This window comes from Lepus europaeus, chromosome 21 (assembly GCF_033115175.1).
Source record: "Lepus europaeus isolate LE1 chromosome 21, mLepTim1.pri, whole genome shotgun sequence".
In the NCBI taxonomy this organism is placed as follows: Eukaryota; Metazoa; Chordata; class Mammalia; order Lagomorpha; family Leporidae; genus Lepus; species Lepus europaeus.
In genome coordinates, this window is record NC_084847.1 from 9,888,219 (window position 1) to 9,908,923 (window position 20,705).

General features: G+C 51.1%; 1 protein-coding gene across 2 annotated transcripts in view; it reads left to right on the forward strand.

The window, feature by feature from the left end:
* Positions 1 to 20,705, forward strand: part of SNX29 (sorting nexin 29) — a 473,054-nt gene that overhangs the window by 157,049 nt on the left and 295,300 nt on the right. For both annotated transcript variants that reach the window (XM_062180202.1, XM_062180203.1), the window contains one exon: positions 539 to 667. In XM_062180202.1, coding sequence (XP_062036186.1) covers positions 539 to 667 — 129 coding nt within the window. The remainder of the gene's footprint in view (positions 1 to 538; positions 668 to 20,705) is intronic.

The following is a 20,705-nucleotide window of genomic DNA, read 5'->3' on the forward strand; positions in this document are numbered from 1 at the left end:
CCAGCTCTACAGCTGCGCCAAAGGCTCTGTGTGCTTGTTGAGCCTGGAGATGGCCACAAGACAGCGGCCCCCAGGCTGTTCCGTGGGCAGAGGTGGAAGTGACCCTTGACTTCTGTCTTACAATCTGAGTGGACATTCTATTTTTGTGTCTCAGATTATTCTTTTTGGCCTCTCCTGACACCGTTTCCTGTGTTAAATTTCTTGCCTAGCGTGGCTGTGACAAAACGGGCTCAGTTTAATGTGCTGTATCTTTGAGTGGGCTGTCTCCAAAGGGACTTCCTGGGACTTGCCCTTCATCCGAGCTGTCAGAGGGGCAGTCTGCATATGGGCAATGGGGGACTTGGGGTCTGGGCTGCACAAGAGTGCCCTGAACTCATCCTAACTATCATTCTAGGACCCTCGACCACAGAACATGTGAGATAGACTCATGTTACGGTGTACACAGAGCCTTGTGGACCCTGAATGAGTGGGGACTTGCCTGGTCAGGAACTGTATTCTGGGCTCAGTGAACTCTGGTTGATGGGCCCCTTCTCCCCAGATCTCTGCGGAGTCTGCTGGATGGTGAGATGGAGCACTCGGCTGCACTCCGGCAAGAGGTGGATGCCTTGAAAAAGAAGGTGGAGGAACAGGAGGAGCGACATACCACGAAGGTGCAGGCCTTGGCCAGGTAGGGGTGAGGCACTGAGAGTGAGCTGTGGAGGCTGAGTAAAGCCCCGGGCCCTCCTTTCACCCACACTGTTTAATTTTTAAAAAAAAGAAAAAGGCTTGATGAGGAAATAACATGTATGTATGTATTTTATTTTATTGAATAAATGGTATTCATGCATATAGTTCAAAGCACAAAAGGTTCATCTATCAAGTCCCTCTTCCTAGTCCTAGCTGCCCAGTTTGCTTCCTAGAGCTGATATGTGTTACTCGTCCCAGAGATACTCCAAGTGTAAGCAAGGAGACAGGTGTCCATGTACATCGCCTCCCTACCTCCCATTGTCTTTCCCTCTCTGTCTCCCTTTTGCTCCTTAATGGAAGATGATAGCTCGGCCTCCACACCTCTGGCTTTGCACTCAGAGATGGTTTTGCACTGGTGTGTGTGGGACTGCAGTCTTCCTTCCAGTAGCTCCTGAAGCTTCGATGTCTGACTGTACCAGGGCCATTGAACCAGCCCACCAGCCGCTGGGCATCGAGGTTGTTTCCAACAGCCTTTTTTTTTTTTAAAGATTTATTTGAAAGTCAGAGTTACACAGAGAAAGGAGAGGCAGAGAGAGAGAGGTCTTCCATCTGATGTGTCCCCAATTGGCCACAGAGGCCAGAGCTGTGCCGATCCGAAGCCAGGAGCCAGGAGCTTCCTCCAGGTCTCCCACGTGGGTGCAGGGGCCCAAGGATTTGGGCCATCTTCTACTATCCCAGGCCATAGCAGAGAGTTGGATCGGAAGAGGAGCCGCTGGGACTAGAACCGGCGCCCATATGGGATGCCGGCGCTTCAGGCCAGGGTGTTAACCTGCTGTGCCACAGTGCCGGCCCCCCAACAGCCTTTTGCTGCTGCTAACAGTACTGTGGCCAGTAACCTTTCTGTTTGTCATTTTGTTCCTGAGTATATTTTTTGGAAACGTAGCTGGAAGTGGAGTTGCTGGGCCCAAAGGCAATTTGTCTTTGAGCTGCATAGAAATCATCAACTGTCTTCCACAGATGCCGAGCCATGTGTGAGAGAACTTCAGAAAGTTCATGGAAAATGAAATTACATATTTTGATGCAAAAAATTTTGAAATGCTTACATGCAAAAAGTGAATGGAAAATACATATTATGAAGAAAGTATATATTAATTTGAAATTTTTTTGCACTGAAATAAAGTTTTCTTTTTAAAAAGAAATTAGAGAGAGAGATGGAAAAAGACAGAGTTCCCAGTTCACTTTCCAAATGCCTACAACGGCCAGGGCTGGGCTGAGGTCAAACAGGAGTCATTAACTCAATCCGTGTTTTCTCCATGGGATCAGGGACCTAATTAGGTGAGCCATCATTGCTGCCAGGGTCTGGCTATTAGGGAGCGGAGTCAGCAGTTGAACCCAAGTACTGCAGTGTGGGTTGTGAATATCTTAACTACTAGGCAGACTACTTACCCCTAAGCTTATATTTTAATTCCATTTTCTGTGAACTGTACGGGTTCCCCCTGTGTGTCCCACAGCTGCCTGGGACATAGCACTGCTGCCCAGCTGTGCCCACAGCAGGAGGATCCACTTCTGTGGGTCTTTCATACTATCACACGTGAAGAGTGGTCCTGATAAGAGTACTTATGGACACTAATTAAGAATATGATTGAGCCTGTTTTTATTTGAGTTGTATTTGTTCACATGAGAACATGCTTTTATGTACTGTCCTAATAATATATAACCCTTACATATAACCATTACATTTATGTACTGTCCTAATTATATATAACCCTTTCCTCTTCCCCTGGTATAAATAGGCAACATTTTTTTCTTGTTTCCATATGGGCTTCATGTTAACTATTTTTGTACTCCTGGATGTGCTATTTCGCTGAGTATATGCACCATTTAACCATTAAGTCTACCATTCCAATCTGGAATACCCAGTCTCAGGTGGTCAGTTCAACATTTGAGCTGTTTCTAGTTTTTTTCCCCATTGTAGGTAAGAAAAGCAGTTTGTTGGCTATTCATGAAAACAGCCTTTCAGTGACCCTAGGAGATAAGTCTGTCTTGGGAGGCTGGATGTTGCAGTATGGCGGGTTCCTGCATCCCTGTGAGTGCCGGCTCAAGTCCTGGCTGCCCTGCTTTTACTTTGGCTTACTGCACTTGAATCCTGCAAGGCAGCGGATGGTGGTTAAGTGCTTGGACCCTTGACACCCATGTAGGAGACCTGGATGGAGTTCTTGGCTTTAAGTTCAACCTGGTTCATCCTTGTCTGTGGCAGGCTTTTGGGAAGTGAATCAGTGGATGGAAGATCTGTCTCTCTCTCTGCCTTTGAAGTCGATGAAAATAAACATTTAAAAAAAAAAAGAAGAAAAACTCTCCCTTTCTCTTACAAATAAGTTTTGTGGATGTGTCAGGGAAGCTGGGGTTAAAAAAAGATGGGAGCATTTAGTCTTGGTGCCATTAGGTGATGTGAATGAGGCTATTGTCGTTGTGTGTGTGTATGTCATCGAATGTTGGCACACGGTGTCATACCTAAGTGTGATTCCTTGAGCATCTCCCTTCTCTTTACATTTTAAAATGACACTGCAGGAGCACCAGAGACAGGTAAATGATGATTATAAATAGAGTAGTCGGTGCCTAATTTGGTGCTTTCTCACCTGCATCACTGTTGCACCTGGCCTTGCTTGAGTTCTGTGGCATAATTACCCTTGATATTCATAATAGAGACTGACGTCTTTGGAGATGCTGGTTATGAATCATCCATGACAGATGGGACTGTATTTCCTGTTGCTTTCAGGCATGTGTGAGCATCAGCTTGGCCTCGAGTCTTGGCTCCATTAGGTGCACGTTGTGTTCCTGGGTGAGCTGCGCAGCTTGGCCAGGCAGTGTTTCCCCACCTCTGAACCGCAGAGGGTGATCCGGCCAGTGTGTGGGCTTACACAGGGCACTGGACCCAGACAGCCATTTCCAGTGGATCTTACAGAAAAGGTGTCTGTCACATGACAGTCCTCGGGAAGATTTTATCCCCTGTATGATAGAGGAAGAACCAGATTCTTTCCTTTTTTTTTTTTTTTTCTTTAAAGATTTATTGTATTTATATGAAAGGCAGAGTTACAAAGAGGGAAGGAAAGACAGAGAGAGAGGCCTGCCTTTCATCTACTTGTTCCCTCCCCAGATAGCCATAGAACGTGGCCAGGCTGAAGCTAGGAGTTTCCCAGGTCTCCTATGTGGGTGCAGGGGCCCGAGCACTTGGCCCATTCTCCGCTGCTTTCCCAGATGCCTTAGCAGAGAGCTGGATTGGAAGTGGAGCAGCTGGGACTCGAACCAATGACTATATGGGATGCCCACATTACAGGCCATGGCTTTAACCTGCTGCACCACAACGCCAGCCCTGAAAAATTAATTTCTTAACCAGGAAGTTTTATATTCTGAAGTCTCTGCGTTTAAGCAGCGGGTAGCTAAGCGCTCAAGGTGTCTGGAAGTTTGCAGGTAGAGAGAATGTCTGCAGCAGGTGAATACTGCAACAGCAGGCAGGTGAGCTGGGTGCAGGGGCTGTGAGGAACCCAGCTGCTCACTCGTTCCGGGAGGAGCACACCTCTGCCAGCTGTCAGAGCGTCCTTCCTGCTTCCTGCTGCAGGAGCATGTGTCGGTTCTGGCAGACAGTGGACCTGCTCGGGCAGTGGTGCTGTGGCTGTCAGATCACAGCTGGGCCTGGAAGGTGAGGCCCATGTGTGTGCACGTGGCCACCTTGTAGTCAGGTTCGTGTGTGTGCAGGTGGCAGTTCTTGTACGGGTGGTTTCACGTGGTGGTTTATGGTGCAGGTTCTGGGGGTCAGACCAGCTCCACCGCTGACCAGTTACAAGCAAGACCTTAACCTTTCTATCTCTGTGTCCTTTGTTGTGAAATTGGGAGACGAAAATTGTCTCATTGAGTTGTTGCATAAATAAAATGCGAGACAATTTGTCAGCTCAATAAATATGCTTTATAAATGCCCAAATAAATATCACTATCATTTTTCTTTAATATAATAATGGTGTTTCTAAGAAACTTTGCCTAGTCAAGAGTTACATTTTAGTCTAAACAATGCAGAAGGAATTATGAGCAAGGCTGTTTGAGACTCAAAGCAGTGAAGTTTATGTTCTGCCGGTATTCTAGTTCTTGTGTGTGTGGGTTGTTCTGGTTTTGAGTGTACTGTTGTGAGACTGAAACACCACTGAGCAGATTCAACCTTTTCTTAAACATTAATTTTGCTCAAAATCAATGACTTGCCTTTTGTGCCATCTTGGCTTAAAAAGAACCAGGGCCTGTAACCATACTGATGCTCTGTGGCCTGCAGCAAGTGCTGGTCCGTCATGTGCAGGCATTGTAACCAGTTAGAACCAGTTACAGTTTCGCCAGCAGCTTTCCCTTACCAGATCAGCTTGATCCACCCATGGTGGCCAAGGAGGGAGCAGGCTCACAGTCTGGGCCTGGAGCTCCAGCCCACCCCTGGAGCCCACTGGACGAGTCGTGGGGTCAGCCCCATCTAACCACACAGGCAGAAGGCAGATGCCAAAGAGTTCATGGAGGAAAACTGGATATGATGGTTAACTCCTGTGTCAGTCTGACCGGGTGCGGGAGGCCTCGACGTGTGATTCCATGTTGCTCCCGCACGTGTCTGTGAGGGGCTTGCCAGCAGACACTCACACTTGAATCGGGAGACAGAGCAAAGCAGATGGCCCTTGCTGATGTGAGTGGGCATCATTCAGTCCACTGCGGGTCTGGACAGAGCAAAAAGACAAAGGAAAGTGACCTCTCTGCCTGCCTGACGGCTTGAGCTTAGACGTGGATCTTGTCCATCTGGCACTCCTGGTTCTCAGAAATTCAGGCTTAACCTGGAATCTACAACACCAGCCCTCTGGCTCTCAGGCCTGCCAACTACCCCGATAGCACCCCTACTGTCTCTGACTCCCTTATAGTGGAAAATGACAGGAGATGATGTGCAACCTGGGCAAGGTGTGCGGGGCTAATGCTCACGCACAGAGGAGTCGATTGGCTCTCCGCAAGTTTTTTGGGTTGGGCAGGTGTGGCCGTGGCCTCCGCAGCTCCAGCTCATCCCCCTTACACACAGTTTGCACCCAGCTTGGCCATCTGGGCAGGCACGGTCACGTTTTTCACGTACAACATACCTATAAAGGCGCTGTTGCTCGCTACCTCCCCTCCCACCCCCAGGAAGGTTCTATATTGGTGGCACTGGGGTATTCTGGGTATGCCTGCAGGTTGGGAACATCCCTAATGAGGCAGGCAGGGGGGCTTTCGCAGTTCTTGCTCCTGACTGGTCTGGAGCTGGACACCTGTTGGGTTGAGGGGCTTGATTAAGTGAGTCCTGATCCTGTCCTGTCTCAGCTCCCCTGGCCTCCCGGGGTTTCCAGCTTGTATCTGACAGACTGGGGGACCTCCCAGCATCCAGTCATGTGAGCCAGCACCTCATCATTTTTTAAAAAAGATTTTATTCCTTTGAAAGGCTAAGTTAGAGAAGAGGAGAGGGAGAGAGAGCGAGAGGGAGGGAGGGAGTGTGGGAGGGATCTTCCACTCACTGGTTCACTTGCCAAATGGCCACAAAGTTTGGGGCTGGACCAAGTCAAAGCCAGGAGCCAAGAGTTTCTCTGGGTCTCCCATGTGGGTTCATGAGCCCAGGCACTTGGGCTGTCCTCCGCTGCTTTTTCCCAGGTGCACAGTGGGGCCGCCAGGACTGGAACCGGTGCCCACATGGGATGCTGGCACTGCAGACAGCGTCTCAGTCTCCTGTGCCACAGCGTCGGCCTCCACCTCGCCATCTCTCACCAAGGGTGGGGAAGGTGTTCCCCCAGGGAAATGTGCTAGATTGCTTGGCTGAAGGCTCGTCTCCCCGTCCATCTGTTCCATGGCCTTCCTGTCATTGCAGCTTCATAGCTTTTCTCCTGCTGGTCAGTGTGTGACTGAGGGATGGCCATTCCCTTAACTACTTTTCATCTCTTAAATGAAAAAAAAAAATTAACATTGTTTAAATGCTGGAGCTGGTGTTGTGGTGCAGTGGGTTAAGCCGCTGCCTATAATGCCAGCATCCCATGTAAGCACAGGTTCAAGTCCCAGCTGCTCCACCCTCTGATCCAGCTCCCTGCTAATGCACCTGGGAAGCAGTGGAAGATGGCCCAAGTCTTGGCTCCTGGCTTCTACCTGGTCCAGCCCCAGCCATTGCAGCCATATGGGGAGTGAACCAGTGGATGGAAAATATCTGTCTGTCTGTCTCTCTTATTCTGTAACTCTGCTTTTCAAATAAATACATAAAATCTTTTTAAAGACAACTTTCTCCTTTCCTCTTTTTTTTTTTTTAAGATTTATTTATTTATTTGAAATGCAGAATTACGGAGAGACAAAAGCAGAGAGAGAGAGAGAGAGAGAGAGAGAGAGAGAGAGAGAGAGAGATCTTCCATCTGCTAGTTCACTCCCCAAATGACAGCAATGGCTAGAGCTGAGCCTATCTGAAGCCAGGAGCCAGGAGCTTCTTCTGAGTCTCCCACTAGGGTACAGAGGCCCAAGCACTTGGATCATCCTCCACTGCTTTCCCAGACACATTAGCAGAGAGCTGGATTGGAAGTGGAGGAGCCAGGATTTGAACCAGTGCCCATATGGGATGCCAGCACCGCAGGCAGTGGCTTTACCACTACTACCACTACTCCACAGTACTGGCCCCAATACATAAATCTTAAGAGAAATCTTTTGAATGCTCATCCCCTTGAAAACATAAAAGGGGGTGGGGTGGTGGAGCAGTCTCCTTCCTGCCTCATAGGAGGATTCTACGTTGGTGCCCCGGCCACTCACGGCTTGAGAGGTAGCATGGCCCAGTGACGCTGCTCCTGGTGCTCCTCCCACGTCCTGACTCAGATTTCGCAATCTGCATCCCCAGCTGATGCTAACGTGGTTTTTGAGGCAGAAATGCAAAGCAGCTTAGCTTGGGTCAGCAGGCAAAGCTTCCGTTGTTGCCACTGAGAAATCCAAGGACAGGCCCTTGCTTCCTTCAGGCATCCGGACCCAGGTGCTCCACTGAGGTCGGTGCTCCCCTCTCCTCCCCTCCCTGAGTTCTCTGTGCCCCCTGCAGGCTCTGAGAGGAAGATGTGTCCGCTGTTGTCCACATGGAACGTTCTGGGGAGGCGTCTCCCTTGGGCTCATTGCAACCTGGAAGAAGCGGAGGCTATGATTGACAGCCTCCTGGGTCCCCAAGGCAGGCTCTGGGCAGACAAAAGCGTGTCTGCTGAGCGGCTTCCTGATTGCACAGGTGATGAGCCCGGAGCACTCGGCACAGCCCCAGGCCCTCGTAAGTGCTCTCGGAGGGTCGCCTCATTTCCTCTTCTTCCCTGGTGACTCGGCCTGGGTGGCTACAGGTGCGGAGATCAGAATCGCATGTTTCCTCCCTCCAACCTCCCCCTGCAGTGAGCATCCTGGAGCCTTTGCCCGACCTTCATTTGCCCTTGAGGAACTCCTGCTGTTACTTGTCCAGCCCAGCCCTGCCCAGTGTGTGTTCCTTTGCTCATTGGCTCTGCTGTGACAGCATCCCATGTGTGGCACTGAGATGGCCGTGCACAGCCTGTCAGGGAACGGGGGACCAAGCCGGCCTTGAAACCCTGCTCAGATCACTCCATCCATCCCTGCTGCCCCCACCCCCCAAATTGACCTTTGCTGGCTTTCCCTGAGGCTGTTAATCTCACTTTCTTCCTTAAAGACTAAGCCTTTTGTGACAAAGCATGGTCAAGTTCTCCAGGGTCTGTCCCAGGACGTTGATTCTGGTTGTATCCAGAGGCAAATGGTCAGAGTTGAGGTCAGACATGGTGGGTAACGGCCTGAGTCCTGAGCATGTCTTGGGTTAGGTGGCCTTGGAACCAAGGGTCTGGCTTTTCGTTGGCGTCTCCCCAGCCGGAGGACCTGCCAGGCCTGGCAGGAAGAGCCGACGGAATTCATCCCGCTGCCGACTCTGCAGTGTCTGCTTTGGACTCTGGGCTGAGGATGATTGTGAGGTCTCATCTGGGCTCGGCAGGAGAGCGTGCTGCTCTTGATTAGCCATGTCTGCTGTGGATACAGTGAGGGAAAGTGGTGGCAGGCATGTCAAGGCTGCCCTCCCAGGCTGCTGCCGGTGGGGTGGTGGAGACTGCTGGAGATGACGTCCTCAGGCAGGATGGCAGCATCCTAAGGACCCTGGACAAGTGGGGGGTTTGTCATTCTTGGACGAAGCCCCTGCTGTTCAGTTGGTAAAAAAACAAACAAACAAAAAAACATGCTCTGAAGAAATAACTTGAACCCCTAAGTAAAACGTTACAAAATGGGGCTCTCGGGTTAGTAGGCGCTGGAGGTAACAGCCCCATTTTTTGCTCCTTGCTTTATTGTTTGATTTAGGAAGCCCATAGACTAAGAGGGTGTTCTGACAGGAGAAGAGGAGTTGTGGTGGCGGATGCTGCCTTCCTAAACACTGTCCCTGCACATCCCTGCACTGGCCTATTGGCCATGCTTGCTCTTTTTGGTCTTGATTGGCGCTAAGGGCTGAACTCTGCCCAGCACAAGGGTTCGGCTTCGACTTGTCTAATCTAGGCAAGATACTTCCATCCCCTTCCCACAGGGATGGGTTCAGGGGACTGTGGCCTGGCCCTGCTGGGTGTGGGGTTCACACTTAGTTTAGAAATGGACAGGCAGACTGTTTCTGCCTGTGGAGACCCTGGAGGATGATTGGTCCTTGGTCCTTGGATGGCTCCCTCCTGCTGGACCATGTGCTGTGAGGGGTAGAGGCTTGGCCTTCTTCAGCCATTTTGCTGCTATGAGAGAAGACAGCCTTGGGGTGGCGCTAATGGTCCAGCTTTCAGTGGAGTGAGGTGAGATGGGAGAACTGGGTCTAGCCCTGGGTCACTGGATCTGCCTACCCTTGAGCCAGATAAAGCTTTTGACCTTCTAGTTACATGGGCCAGCGGCTTCCACTTGCTGTTTAAGCCACTTCAAATTAAGTCATCTTTTCTTTTTATTTTTTAAAAAGATTTATTTATTTTATTTGAAAGGCAGAGTTACAGAGAGGCAGAGGCAGCGAGCGAGAGAGAGAGGTCTTCCAAACGATGGTTCACTCCCCAGATGGCTGCAACAACTGGAGCTGCGCTGATCCGAAGCCAGGAGTGAGGAGCTTCTTCTGGGTCTCCCATGTGGATGCAGAGGCCCAAGAACTTGGGCCATCTTCTTCTGCTTTCCCAGGCCGCAGCAGAGAGCTGGATCAGAAGTGGAGCAGCTGGGTCTCGAACCGGCACCCCTATGGGATGCTGGCACTGCAGGTGGTGGCTTTACCTGCTGTGCCACAGCGCCGGCCCCCAAGTTGTCTTTTCTTGCTACACAAGAACATTCATTGATTGAAAGGACTTTGTTCACTGTGTCCAGCCTGCCCACGAGCTAGGTCAGATTCCTGTGTGCTAGTTTCCATAGGAACCAGCCTTCCTGAACAGCAGTGTTAAGGCAGCCATGTCTGTGCTGTTAACTGTCTGCGTGTGTAGACCAAGCTGCACGTGCTGCTTGCTTCGCTGTACCTTGCACAATGTCTGGCACACAGTAGGTGCACAATAATACTGGTTAAATAGCAAGTGACAGTGTCACCTGGTCACAGTGTCCCCAAGAAAAGTCAGCTCTTGCCGCGATCTTGTTGGCACCATGTGGTCCATCAGACTGGGTTTTGGATCTGCCAGTGGTAGTCGTTCACCCCAGACTAGAACAGAACTGCGTCATTTAACTCTTCTTGAGTGCGCAGATGGTGAGAACTCTTAGTAGGAGGTAATTAAAGTCCCCGAACAGTGAAGAAGTGCATCGAGTGCTCACGTAGTTCCCAGATGAGGAAGAGAGGCAGCGCGTTGCTGGGCTGGGTCAGAGGGTGCAGCACTACTGTCTCTGCGAGTCTCTTTCCCTTGCTGTCAGCTTCGTTCTCAGACCTGTGTGTCCCTTGTGGGGACAGAAGTTCCCCAGCAGCTGCAGGGCTAAATGTTATCAGCTTAGCCCCCCAGAGGGTACAGAGGAGTTCCTGGCATTGGCTGGACTCCAAGGAGTCCCTCTTCTTTCCCCAGCAGGATGCATCATTTTTAGGCCCCCTTGAAATGGGGAGGTAGCTGGCCGGCGCCACGGCTCAATAGGCTAATCCTCCACCTGCGGTGCTGGCACACCGGGTTCTAGTCCCGGTCGGGGTGCCGGATTCTGTCCCGGTTGCTCCTCTTCCAGTCCAGCTCTCTGCTGTGACCCCGGAGTGCAGTGGAGGATGGCCCAAGTGCTTGGGTCCTGCACCCACATGGGAGACCAGGAGAAGCACCTGGCTCCTGGCTTCGGATCAGCGCAGTGCACTGGCTGCAGCGGCCATTGTGGGGGTGAACCAATGGAAAAAGGAAGACCTTTCTCTCTGTCCCTCTCTCACTGTCCACTCTGCCTGTCAAAAAACAACAAAAACAAAGAAAAGAAATGGGGAGGTAGCTAGGAATGGGGTGTGGGGGAGTTTCCTCAAGAAGATCAAGTGGGGGTGAATGTGGGGCAGCAGTGGGAGTCTGTAGATGTCCCAGAGCAAGGGTAGCTGTGTGGTCATTTTGAGTGAGCTGCCCTGTGGGTGCTCGGTGCAGTCCTGCTGTTGGCCTGAACATACCTGTGCTTTGTGCTCTTCCCTGGGTTGAATGTTTGTGCTCATATACTTTGTGCACAGTGGCAAGTACCCCGCCCAGCTGTTCTGACGTTTGGACTCCATCTGAGCAGACTCCGTATCCCTGCTTTATAAACATACGTGGGATGCTTCCTTTACTATATCCTGAAATGACTTTGAAAGGCAATATAATCTACCTCCACAAGTAATTTTAAGAATTCAGTATACTACTCAGTGTCTAATATGAAAGAGAAATAAAAGGAAAGTAAGTTATAATGAAAAATAGATTCCAGTCTATATTGGTTGGGTTCAGCTATGCTAAGAATTCACAGCGAGTAAAGTGCTTGTACCTGCTCAAAATGCATAAGTTGGGTTTAAAGGAGGTAAGAAGATCACAAGTCATTCTTGGTAAGAGCTACAGAAAATGAAAAGGCAGAATATAGGTAGACCCTAGAGTTAAAACCAACGTATTCTGTCTCTGTGACATTAGATTTTGGGCTCAGATAATAAACAAGTTTTGCATCTGCATGAGTGGCTGTGGCAGCTGATATGGGGTCTGTGGGGCTGCCTTGACCTGTCAGGACAGCTGTGGTCCTTGGCCCACTCCCTAAATGGTGCCAGCACCTTCAATGTGATGTCAGAGTTCCCCTTCACATTTTTGGTCACCTCTAGGGGGCAGCCCTGTCCACAGTGAGAGTCCTGCTTCAGCCCTCTCCCCAGTGTTCTTAAATTTGCAAATGCCCCATCCGGGTTTTGTGCTCAGAGCCTTCTGTTCCCTGACCACACTGAATTATCCTTTGAGCCCCGACCATGTGTGCAGCCCACCTTGGCTCTCCCGTTCCTCGTTTTCCCCTGGATGTGAAGCTCGCGTACCTAAATTCACCTGGCCGAGTCTCCTGAGCTGAATGGAGTCGCGCTCTTGTTGCTCCACAGCACATGCTTGTCAACAGCTGGCAGGCCTTCTGTGACTGTCCCCTGAGCAGACTAGTGTGGCACGCGCAGGGGACAGAGGAGGGTACCTGTCAGGGCTGGAAACCGGAGGGCGTAGGAGGAGCTGCATTGAGATGTTCCCGAAACCCAGCCCGAGGTGACTGTTTCGTTAATGTTGTTCATGTGTTGTTAAAACACTTTCTGTGTGGTGTTTAGCTTTGTTGATCAGGGATACAGCATAAAGCAGATAGTAGCCGTCAGTTGCCCAAATTATGGGGAAGTTTGTGTCAAGGGTCATCCACAAGTTCATGGGAAACACATATTATGTGCTTCATTGATGTGTTCGTGGATAAACTATGCGTGAATTTTGAAAAGTCCTTGCACCACAATAAACGTACCTTTTAATGGCATTTTCCATGAATTTTTGAAGTACCCTCCTATAGACAAAGATGTCAGCCTTTTGCCGGACAGATCCATGTGGGCTGATCTTAGGAGGAAGCGCAGTGTAAGGGCATGGGGCAGGTCTGGATTGGACAGGGCACAGCCGAGGCTGCGTGAGGCACCCGGGGGCACATTCTCTGGGTCATGCAGGGGCCCCTGGCGCTTCTAGAAGATTCCTGTAGAGCAGAGAGGGTAATGGTGTCTGCCTTGCACGTGTTATGCAAGAGACAATGCATGGGTGGTGCCAGGCTCCGCGAGTACCCTGCTGAAGTACTTAGAGGAAGGCAGCCCGGGTGATCATTATTGGTTTTGTGGAGGTAAATTATCCCTCCATTTTCAGGCTGCAAAGAGTCATTTTCTGGAGTTAATCTGGCCCACTGCTGCTCAGATGTAACTAACTTTCTAATAAGGAACTCTCTGGATTCAAGAGCTAAATATGTTGCTTAGACTTGGCTGTGCATCTACAGTCACCTGGGGAGCTTTTACCAAACCATTATGTCCAGGCCACCTTCCAGATCAATTAAATCGGACTCTGAAGGTGAGACCCAGACTGCTCAGGTAATTCCAGCGCGCAGCTGAGGTCGACCGGGGTGCGGGCTCCCCTCAGCTTCCCCGTTGAAGTTTAGCTGCCGTTTTCACAGCTTTAGGAGGTGGGGCCTTTGGGAGGCCGTGTCCAGCCAGCTTGGGAATTCTTGAGGAACTCTCGTGCCTGTGCTTGCAAACCATTCCATTTAAGTGGCAAAAGCAGTGTAACAGGGGCCAGCGCTGTGGCGCAGCGGGTTAACGCCCTGGCCTGCAGTGCCGGCATCCCATATGGGAGCTGGTTCGAGACCCGGCTGCTCCACTTCTGATCCAGCTCTCTGCTGTGGCCTGGGAAAGCAGTGGAAGATGGCCCAAGTCCTTGGACCCCTGCACCCATGTGGGAGTCCTGGAGGTTCCTGGCTTCGGGTTGGCACAGCTCCAGCAGTTGTGGAGCTGTGAATTCGTGGATGGAAGATCTCTCTCTCTCTCTCTCTCTCTCTGCCTCTCCTCTCTCTGTATAACTCTGACTTTCAAATAAATAAATAAATCTTTTTTTTTTTTTTGACAGAGTGGACAGTGAGAGAGAGAGGAGACAGGGAGAAAGGTCTTCCTTTTGCCGTTGGTTCACCCTCCAATGGCCACCGCGGCCGGCGTGCTGCGGCCGGCACACCGCGCTGATCTGAAGGCAGGAGCCAGGTGCTTCTCCTGGTCTCCCATGCGGGTGCAGGGCCCAAGTACTTGGGCCATCCTCCACTGCACTCCCTGGCCACAGCAGAGAGCTGGCCTGGAAGAGGGGCAACCAGGACAGAATCCGGCACCCCAACTGGGGCTAGAACCCAGTGTGCCAGCGCCGCTAGGTGGAGGATTAGTCTGTTGAGCCATGGCGCCGGCCATAAATAAATCTTTAAAAAAAAGGGCAGTGTAACAGCCCCAAATGGAAAAAGAGTCCCAAGTCCCAACTTTTAGTCTGTTGATCTGATTTTTGTGTAGTTTATACATACAATTATATATACTATTAATATTTATCATTATTAGCTTATACCCAGTTTTATATTAGTTTATACATATAATATTTCATTTGTTATGTTTTCTTGTGTTTATAGATAGATTTAAGATGATATTTAATTAGAGTTTTTCCCTCCTGCATCTAACAGTGGTCTACAAACATGCAGTCCTTCAATTTAGGAAGACCAGAAAAGCTTAAAGAAAGAAGAAAATCACCTGCAGACAGTTAGTCTCCATAGTTCATTGTTTATGGGGCATTTTACTCTGGTTTATTTTGTGTGTAGGTTGCGATGATTCAGTGGACAGTGACGTGCGCACGTCCTCAGGGTACACTGTTCACCGCCACGGCAGCACTCTCCATGGCCACGTGGCGTTCTCTATTTGGACAGGTCTTTGTTTCTCACGTCACTTCTGCTTTTTGTCTGATTTCCACCTTTTTAAGAATAGTATTTCGTGAACATAGGTTTTCAAAATGATGTTTTGTTGGTTTATCAGGATAATGTCCTGCGCCCAGGTTTCTGGAGGCAGAGGTAGGAGGTCACAATGTTTGTAAGGGCCTGATCCGTGCTGCTGAAATCCTCTCCACAGGTTTCCCTCTGTGCTCTGTGGCAGCCGGTATGCAGAGTGTGACTCATTATGTGTACCCCCCACACACACCTATTTTTTTTCCCTTAATTTGAGAGGTAGAGCCTGAGAGTGAGCTGTTTCCCACCTGCCGGGTCACTCCCCAGATGCCTGCAGTGACTGGCCAGAGCTGGACTGTTCTGACGCCAGGAGCCAGGAACTCGAGTCAGGTGTCCCCCATGGGCGCTAGGGACCCATTTCCCTGAGCCATCGCCCCTGCCTCCGAGCGTCTGCGGCGTTAGGAGACTAGAGTCAGGAGCTGGGGCCAGGAGGTGGATCCAGGCCCTGCCATGTGAGAAGCAGCCGTTATGATGGACACTTTAACTGCTGGGCCACAGCCTACGTGGCAGCTTCCATCCAAGTTAGCATTGAGGCTGCTTCCAGTCTCTCTGAGACTGTTACTGAGGGCTGCATTGAGTATAGAGGATTATCACAAAGTTCGGGGAAGTGCATATTATGAAAAACTACATGGATTCCAGAATTTTTTTTTTGCTTCAAAATGAACTTGTGTTTAATTTACTTTTCCATACACGTTTTGAAGTGCCCTGGTATCCTCCTGTCTGTAGCTCTTGCTCCTTCTGTCAGTTACCATCCGTAGTGTTAATTCCCGGCGTGGACTCCCAGGGCAAGGGATATGACTGTTTCCGTGGCACAAGCTACGCATTGTTCTTGAGTCTGGGGAGGCAACAGAACCCTCATTCAGCATTTCTTGGCTCCTTGGCTTGGAAGGCATCCTTGCCATGAATGATTTCCCAGATTCTTTTCCTCTGCGAGTAGAAATGTGAGAGGCTGGAGTAGCGATAAGCCAGTGCACTAGTGTCTAGACTGGAAATTATGGACGCGCCTTCCTCAACATTATAGACAGTGGGCAGCCATAGCACTTCCTTCAGGGCCCTCTGAGAGCCTAGGACCAGTGCAGATCATGAGCGTTCCCAGGTGTTTTCTCAAGGAAGATGGCAGCAGCGTGAGGGGAGAGGTACAGGAGCTCTGTAACCCTCTCCGGAATCCATCACATGCGAGCGAGAAAGCCGAGTGCTTGCTTATTTTCTGTAGCGCTGCTAGAATCCAATAAAAGACTCGGGCTTTGTAGCCGAGCCGGAATTTTTAGGGCACAGGCGGCAAGGTATATTTGCATGAACATCTGCACACTGAAGCACGTGCTCACACGGAATGAGGACACGGCAGGGCCGTTAGTGCCGCACACAGATGTTCCCTGCAAAATCTGCACCGAAGGCAGGCTTGGGTGGTTCATCAAGAAGCAAGAAACACGCAGCTGTTCGGGGAGAAGGGAGGTTTTTGTCTGAACCGTTACTGTAGCCATCGCTTCTCCCTGGCCAACCGCAGGAGCAGGAAGAGATAAAAAATTACCGAAACCAATAAATATGATAGAACTCTCATTACAAGGTTATGGTAACGACCCTCTGGGGAGGGAAGTGTGTTTACCGTTCATTAACGCTCCATTTGCTGTCTTTTCTAATGAGAAGTCAGTCGGTAGAGGGGTGAATACAAATAACAGAGGGGCTTTGAGGCTTAGCGACAGAGCCCAGGAGAGGTGGACAGTGGGGCTGTGGCCGAGAGCACTGCTTGTGTTTCAGTCTCTTCCTATCAGCAGTTGGAGGGGAGCAGCCAGCCCCAGCCGGTCTGGCTCCACTGAAGCCTCTGGCTTTTCCTTTTTCGCCTTGGAAGAGGCAGAATTCGCGATCTGGTTATTCATAGACAACAATCTCTCCGCTCTTGCCTCTTCGGTGCGGTGCAGAAGGTGGCGGTTTCCATGTCACTGAACATGAAGCCTGGGTCTTAAATAGAGCCAGCGTGCGAATGCCTGCAGGCGGTGACAGTGGCGACGCGGCATCACTGCCAAGCAACTTCTTGTTATTTTGGAGCGGGGAGGGGCGCGGCGGCAAGCTCGGTGGAGGGGAGGTATTCTCGGCAGCCGGAGCCGCGGCGCGGTTGTAGGAGAGACAACTGTCAAGTCTGACTCTGGAAGTTGGTGGAGTTTATTCGTTCACGGAGCGAGGGGAAGTGCACCGAGCGCGCACCGGTGCCAAATACAGACAATGCAAAGACGTGCGAGACTCCTTCCTGCCGCCACGCAGCCATCACAACAAATGCTACATTTTAGGCAGAAGAACCTTGTTTTCCAAATGCCACCTTTCCTAGGAAGCTTCCAGTGTGCCTCACTGAGAGCTGAGCTGTGCAGGTTGAAGGGGAGAGTTGGGAGGTCCTAAAATGCCACCTGCTGAGCTCCAACACCTGCCATTCCTTCCCCCCCTCCCCCCACACCTTGTGACCTGGGCCAGAGGCCATTGAGAACTACAGTGCATTGTGGAGCAGCTGTGCCCCTGGGTGCTGTTCTCTTGTTTGTAGTCGTGGGGAGTAGGGCGTTGGTGCAGCTGGCTTGGGCCCACAGGTTCCCATCACGTCCGCCCTGTGTGTCGTGTTTGCTGGCGAGCAAAGTTAACTCCGTCTTGCTAGGTACCGTGCGCTTTCCCCCTCCGCTCGTTCATCCTTGTGCTTTCCCTGTGCAGTCTTTCTCCTTCCCTGCATCGCCACTTCCCCGTGTTGTGCTCTCCTTTTCCTTTTTCCTGTGGCATTTCTCATAGTCTCTGGTGTTCCTCACTACATGGACGACTCTCGCTACTGCTGCTCTCTCTCTCGTGTGGTCAGCCATGTAAGGGTGCATGGAGAGGATCAGGTGAGACACTCCAGGGCAGGATGTGTGCATGGTGTCTAAGGCACAGAAGTAAGCAGAGCCCGTGTCATGTGACCCAGGGCATCTATCAGGGTCAGCAGTCAAGTGCGGTTTCTAGGTTTCGAGGATCCAAGGATGACGGGCTCTCCTCCCAGGCACTCCAGGCAGAGGAGGGAGGCCCGAGAAAGCTGATACCTGCGGAAAGCTGCAGGGAGCGCCCATGGCCGTAGCTCAGCGTCCTGGAGCCCAGGGTGCATTTGGATTCAGAAAGCTGGCCTGGGTCCCTGCAAGGGGTTTGGCCTGGGTTCTGTGGCTAACGGGGGAGCTGATAGGGGCCTTTCAGCACGGTGAGTCCCTGATGAGATCTGCTGTGTGGACAGCGTTACTGAGAGGCAGAGCGAGGCGGGCCAGTCCTAGAGGACAGCCAGGCTGGAAGTTCTCTGAAGCAAGAGATGCCGCAGTCAGCTCTCAAGCAGAGTGGGTGTTTCTGGAGGGACGCAGGGTGGCATCAGCAGTGACGAGCGACTCTGGTATTTGATCCTTGGATTCAAGTCCGTCTTCCGAGGAGTCTTGGTTACCCGGGGTTAAGGGCCAGATCAGCACACATGCATGGACTGTCTACATCCTTTCTGAGTGGAGGATCAGGTCCTGGGTGACACCAGTGGTTTCCCTGAGGGTGTTTCTGCCCTCGCCACACCTGCGCATCCTTTGTTAACCGAGCCGTGCAGCGGCACTTTTGCAGGGTGACTCAGCATCACGGTGATGGGTTGCTGCAGCCAGGACTGGCAGGTAGTGAGCTAATATTTGCCCTGTGATCACATCTTGAGACAGCACGAGTGAGCTGTGCCCCTTTGTGATTGCCTTGGTCACAGTGTGGGAGGCCCTGAGCCTGGGGGCGGGGGGGGGTTATCCCTGGGTCACGGCAGGGCCCCAGCCTGTGATTTGGGCCCATTTGTGCAGACTGGGGCTGCTTTGTTCTGGCTCCTTGATGGGAAGTTGAAGTTGCTCAGCTGCGCAGGAAATACGGTCACGTAACAGATGGAGGTATTCGGGTGGAGTGTGACGCTCGGTACGTGTGGTTTCCTCCCAAGTTCACTGCTAATGGGGATATGACCTTGGCTTTCAGAGGACCTGAACCAGGCCAAGATGCCTTTTTATCCCCTGTGCTACATGGCCACAGAGTAAAACTTTTAATCTTTGCTTTTGCTTCTTGTTTGCCTTTGACCTGTGTGGTTTCTTCTGCCTGGAACGCCACACCCAGAGCCTTGCTAGGCCGTTCTTTTCCATAGTCTGTGAACAAAGGGCCCCTCTGTCTGAGGCAGCTGCTGCTCTTGCCCCGGGTTGGCTTTGAATGTCCTCACCGTGCCTTGTCTTGTACGTTTCTTTGTGTTTGTTTCGAGTGTATACCTCCTTCCCCTCCTGAACGTCGGTTCTGTGAGAGCTGGGCTGGGCCCGCTTGGCACTGCTGTGTCCCTAGTGCCCACTGCACTGTACACTACCTGCTTGGCCAGTGTTTGCTGAACGAATGAGTGATTGTGTGTCTCAGTTCCCTTTGCAGTGTAAGCGAGGCCTGGAAGCTTGGAGCTCCTACCTCTTATGGGGAAAAGTGCCAGTAAAAGGAGTTTCCCTTACTTTTTCCTTTCTTTGGCTTGCCTGTCTGTCTCCCACCGTCTCTCCCTCCTCCCCGTGTCCACAGGGCCAATTCAGGCTCTCAGATGCACCTGTGCTGTGGTGGTTATTATTCACAGAAAGAATGAACTGTAGACATCTGGGCGGTAGAATCTTTGGTTTCTGTGGTGCTCTCCTGGTAAAAGGTGGTCCTGAGCCTCTGTTGGAATCTTCACCTCCTGCATCCCTACCTGGTCACTGGCGTACACATCGGGAACATGGGACATCTTCAGATGGTCACTTGGAGGTTGTGCCTCCAGTGGGTATGATGAGATGGTGGGATGTTGTGGGAATCTCCCTGGGCTTTGGGACTTCCTGCCCTTGGCTAATAGCTAATGACCTTGAGTGCCTCTCTTTCTCTGAACCTCCTGCTGTTCTCCCGTTCCGCCTGTGACCCGCCGTCTCCACGCCACTGTGTGTGGGGGGTTGTGGTGGTGGAGCGTCTGAGCTCTTCCCACGTGTCCTGCACAGAGACAGATCTGTTGGAGCAGTGACTTCATGGGTGCCCATGTCAGGCTAGGAGAGGGGTACAGCGCATACTCCACAGAGCCCTGGAGCAGAAGGCGCCTGGTGATTGCAGACAGAGTGCATTTTATTTTATTTTATCTTTTATAGAAAGCTTGTATTTAATTAATATAAATTTTGTAAGTACAGCTTTTGAATTATAGCGGTTCTTCCTCCCATACCCGACCTCCCACCCCAAGACCATCCCACCTCCTACTCCCTCTCTTATCCCATTCTTCATTAAGATTCACTTTTTAAAAAAGATTTATTTTATTTATTTGAAAGAGACAGAGAGAGGTCTTCCATCCACTGGTTCACTCCCCAGATGGCCACAACAGCTGGAGCTGCGCCAATCCGAAGCCAGGAGCCAGGAGCTTCTTCTGGGTCTCCCATGCAGGTGCAGGGGCCCAAGGACTTGGGCCATTCTCCACTGCCTTCCCAGGAGCATTAGCAGGGAGCTAGATTGGAAGTGGAGCAGTTGGGACTCAGACTGACGCTCGTATGGGATGCCAGCGGCACAGGTGGTAGTGCAACCTGCTGTACCACAACACGGGCCCTAGCGTCTCATTCTCAGCCTCCCCTCTCTGGTTCTTGCCAGTCTCATGCCACAGTACTGTTGGCTGTGCTACATGGTCTGGTGCAGCCGTCTGGCCCCTGCGGTGGTTTCTCCACCTGTTCCTGTCCCTGGCACTTCTCTGCATGCGTATGGGAGACTTTCCCATGCAGCTTTTTCAGATAGTTTATGCAGCAAGGCGCTGTGACAGGAAGACAAACTGTGGGGCTTTAAATTGAAGAGCGACAGAAGGCGATTTGTCTGCGGCGTCCCGTTCTGTTCCGCTACCTTCTCCGCATTGAATTATGGGTATGATTTCCTCTGCTTTGAAGGTTAAACTGCTAGGAGGTGTTTTCCCGGGGAATGTGAGATGAAAGCATTAAGAACGATTAGATGTAAAGTCTTTTTTTAAGTTTACAGATTCTGACACACAAATAATTGGAAGTTTGGTCTCCTTCTCTGTTTCC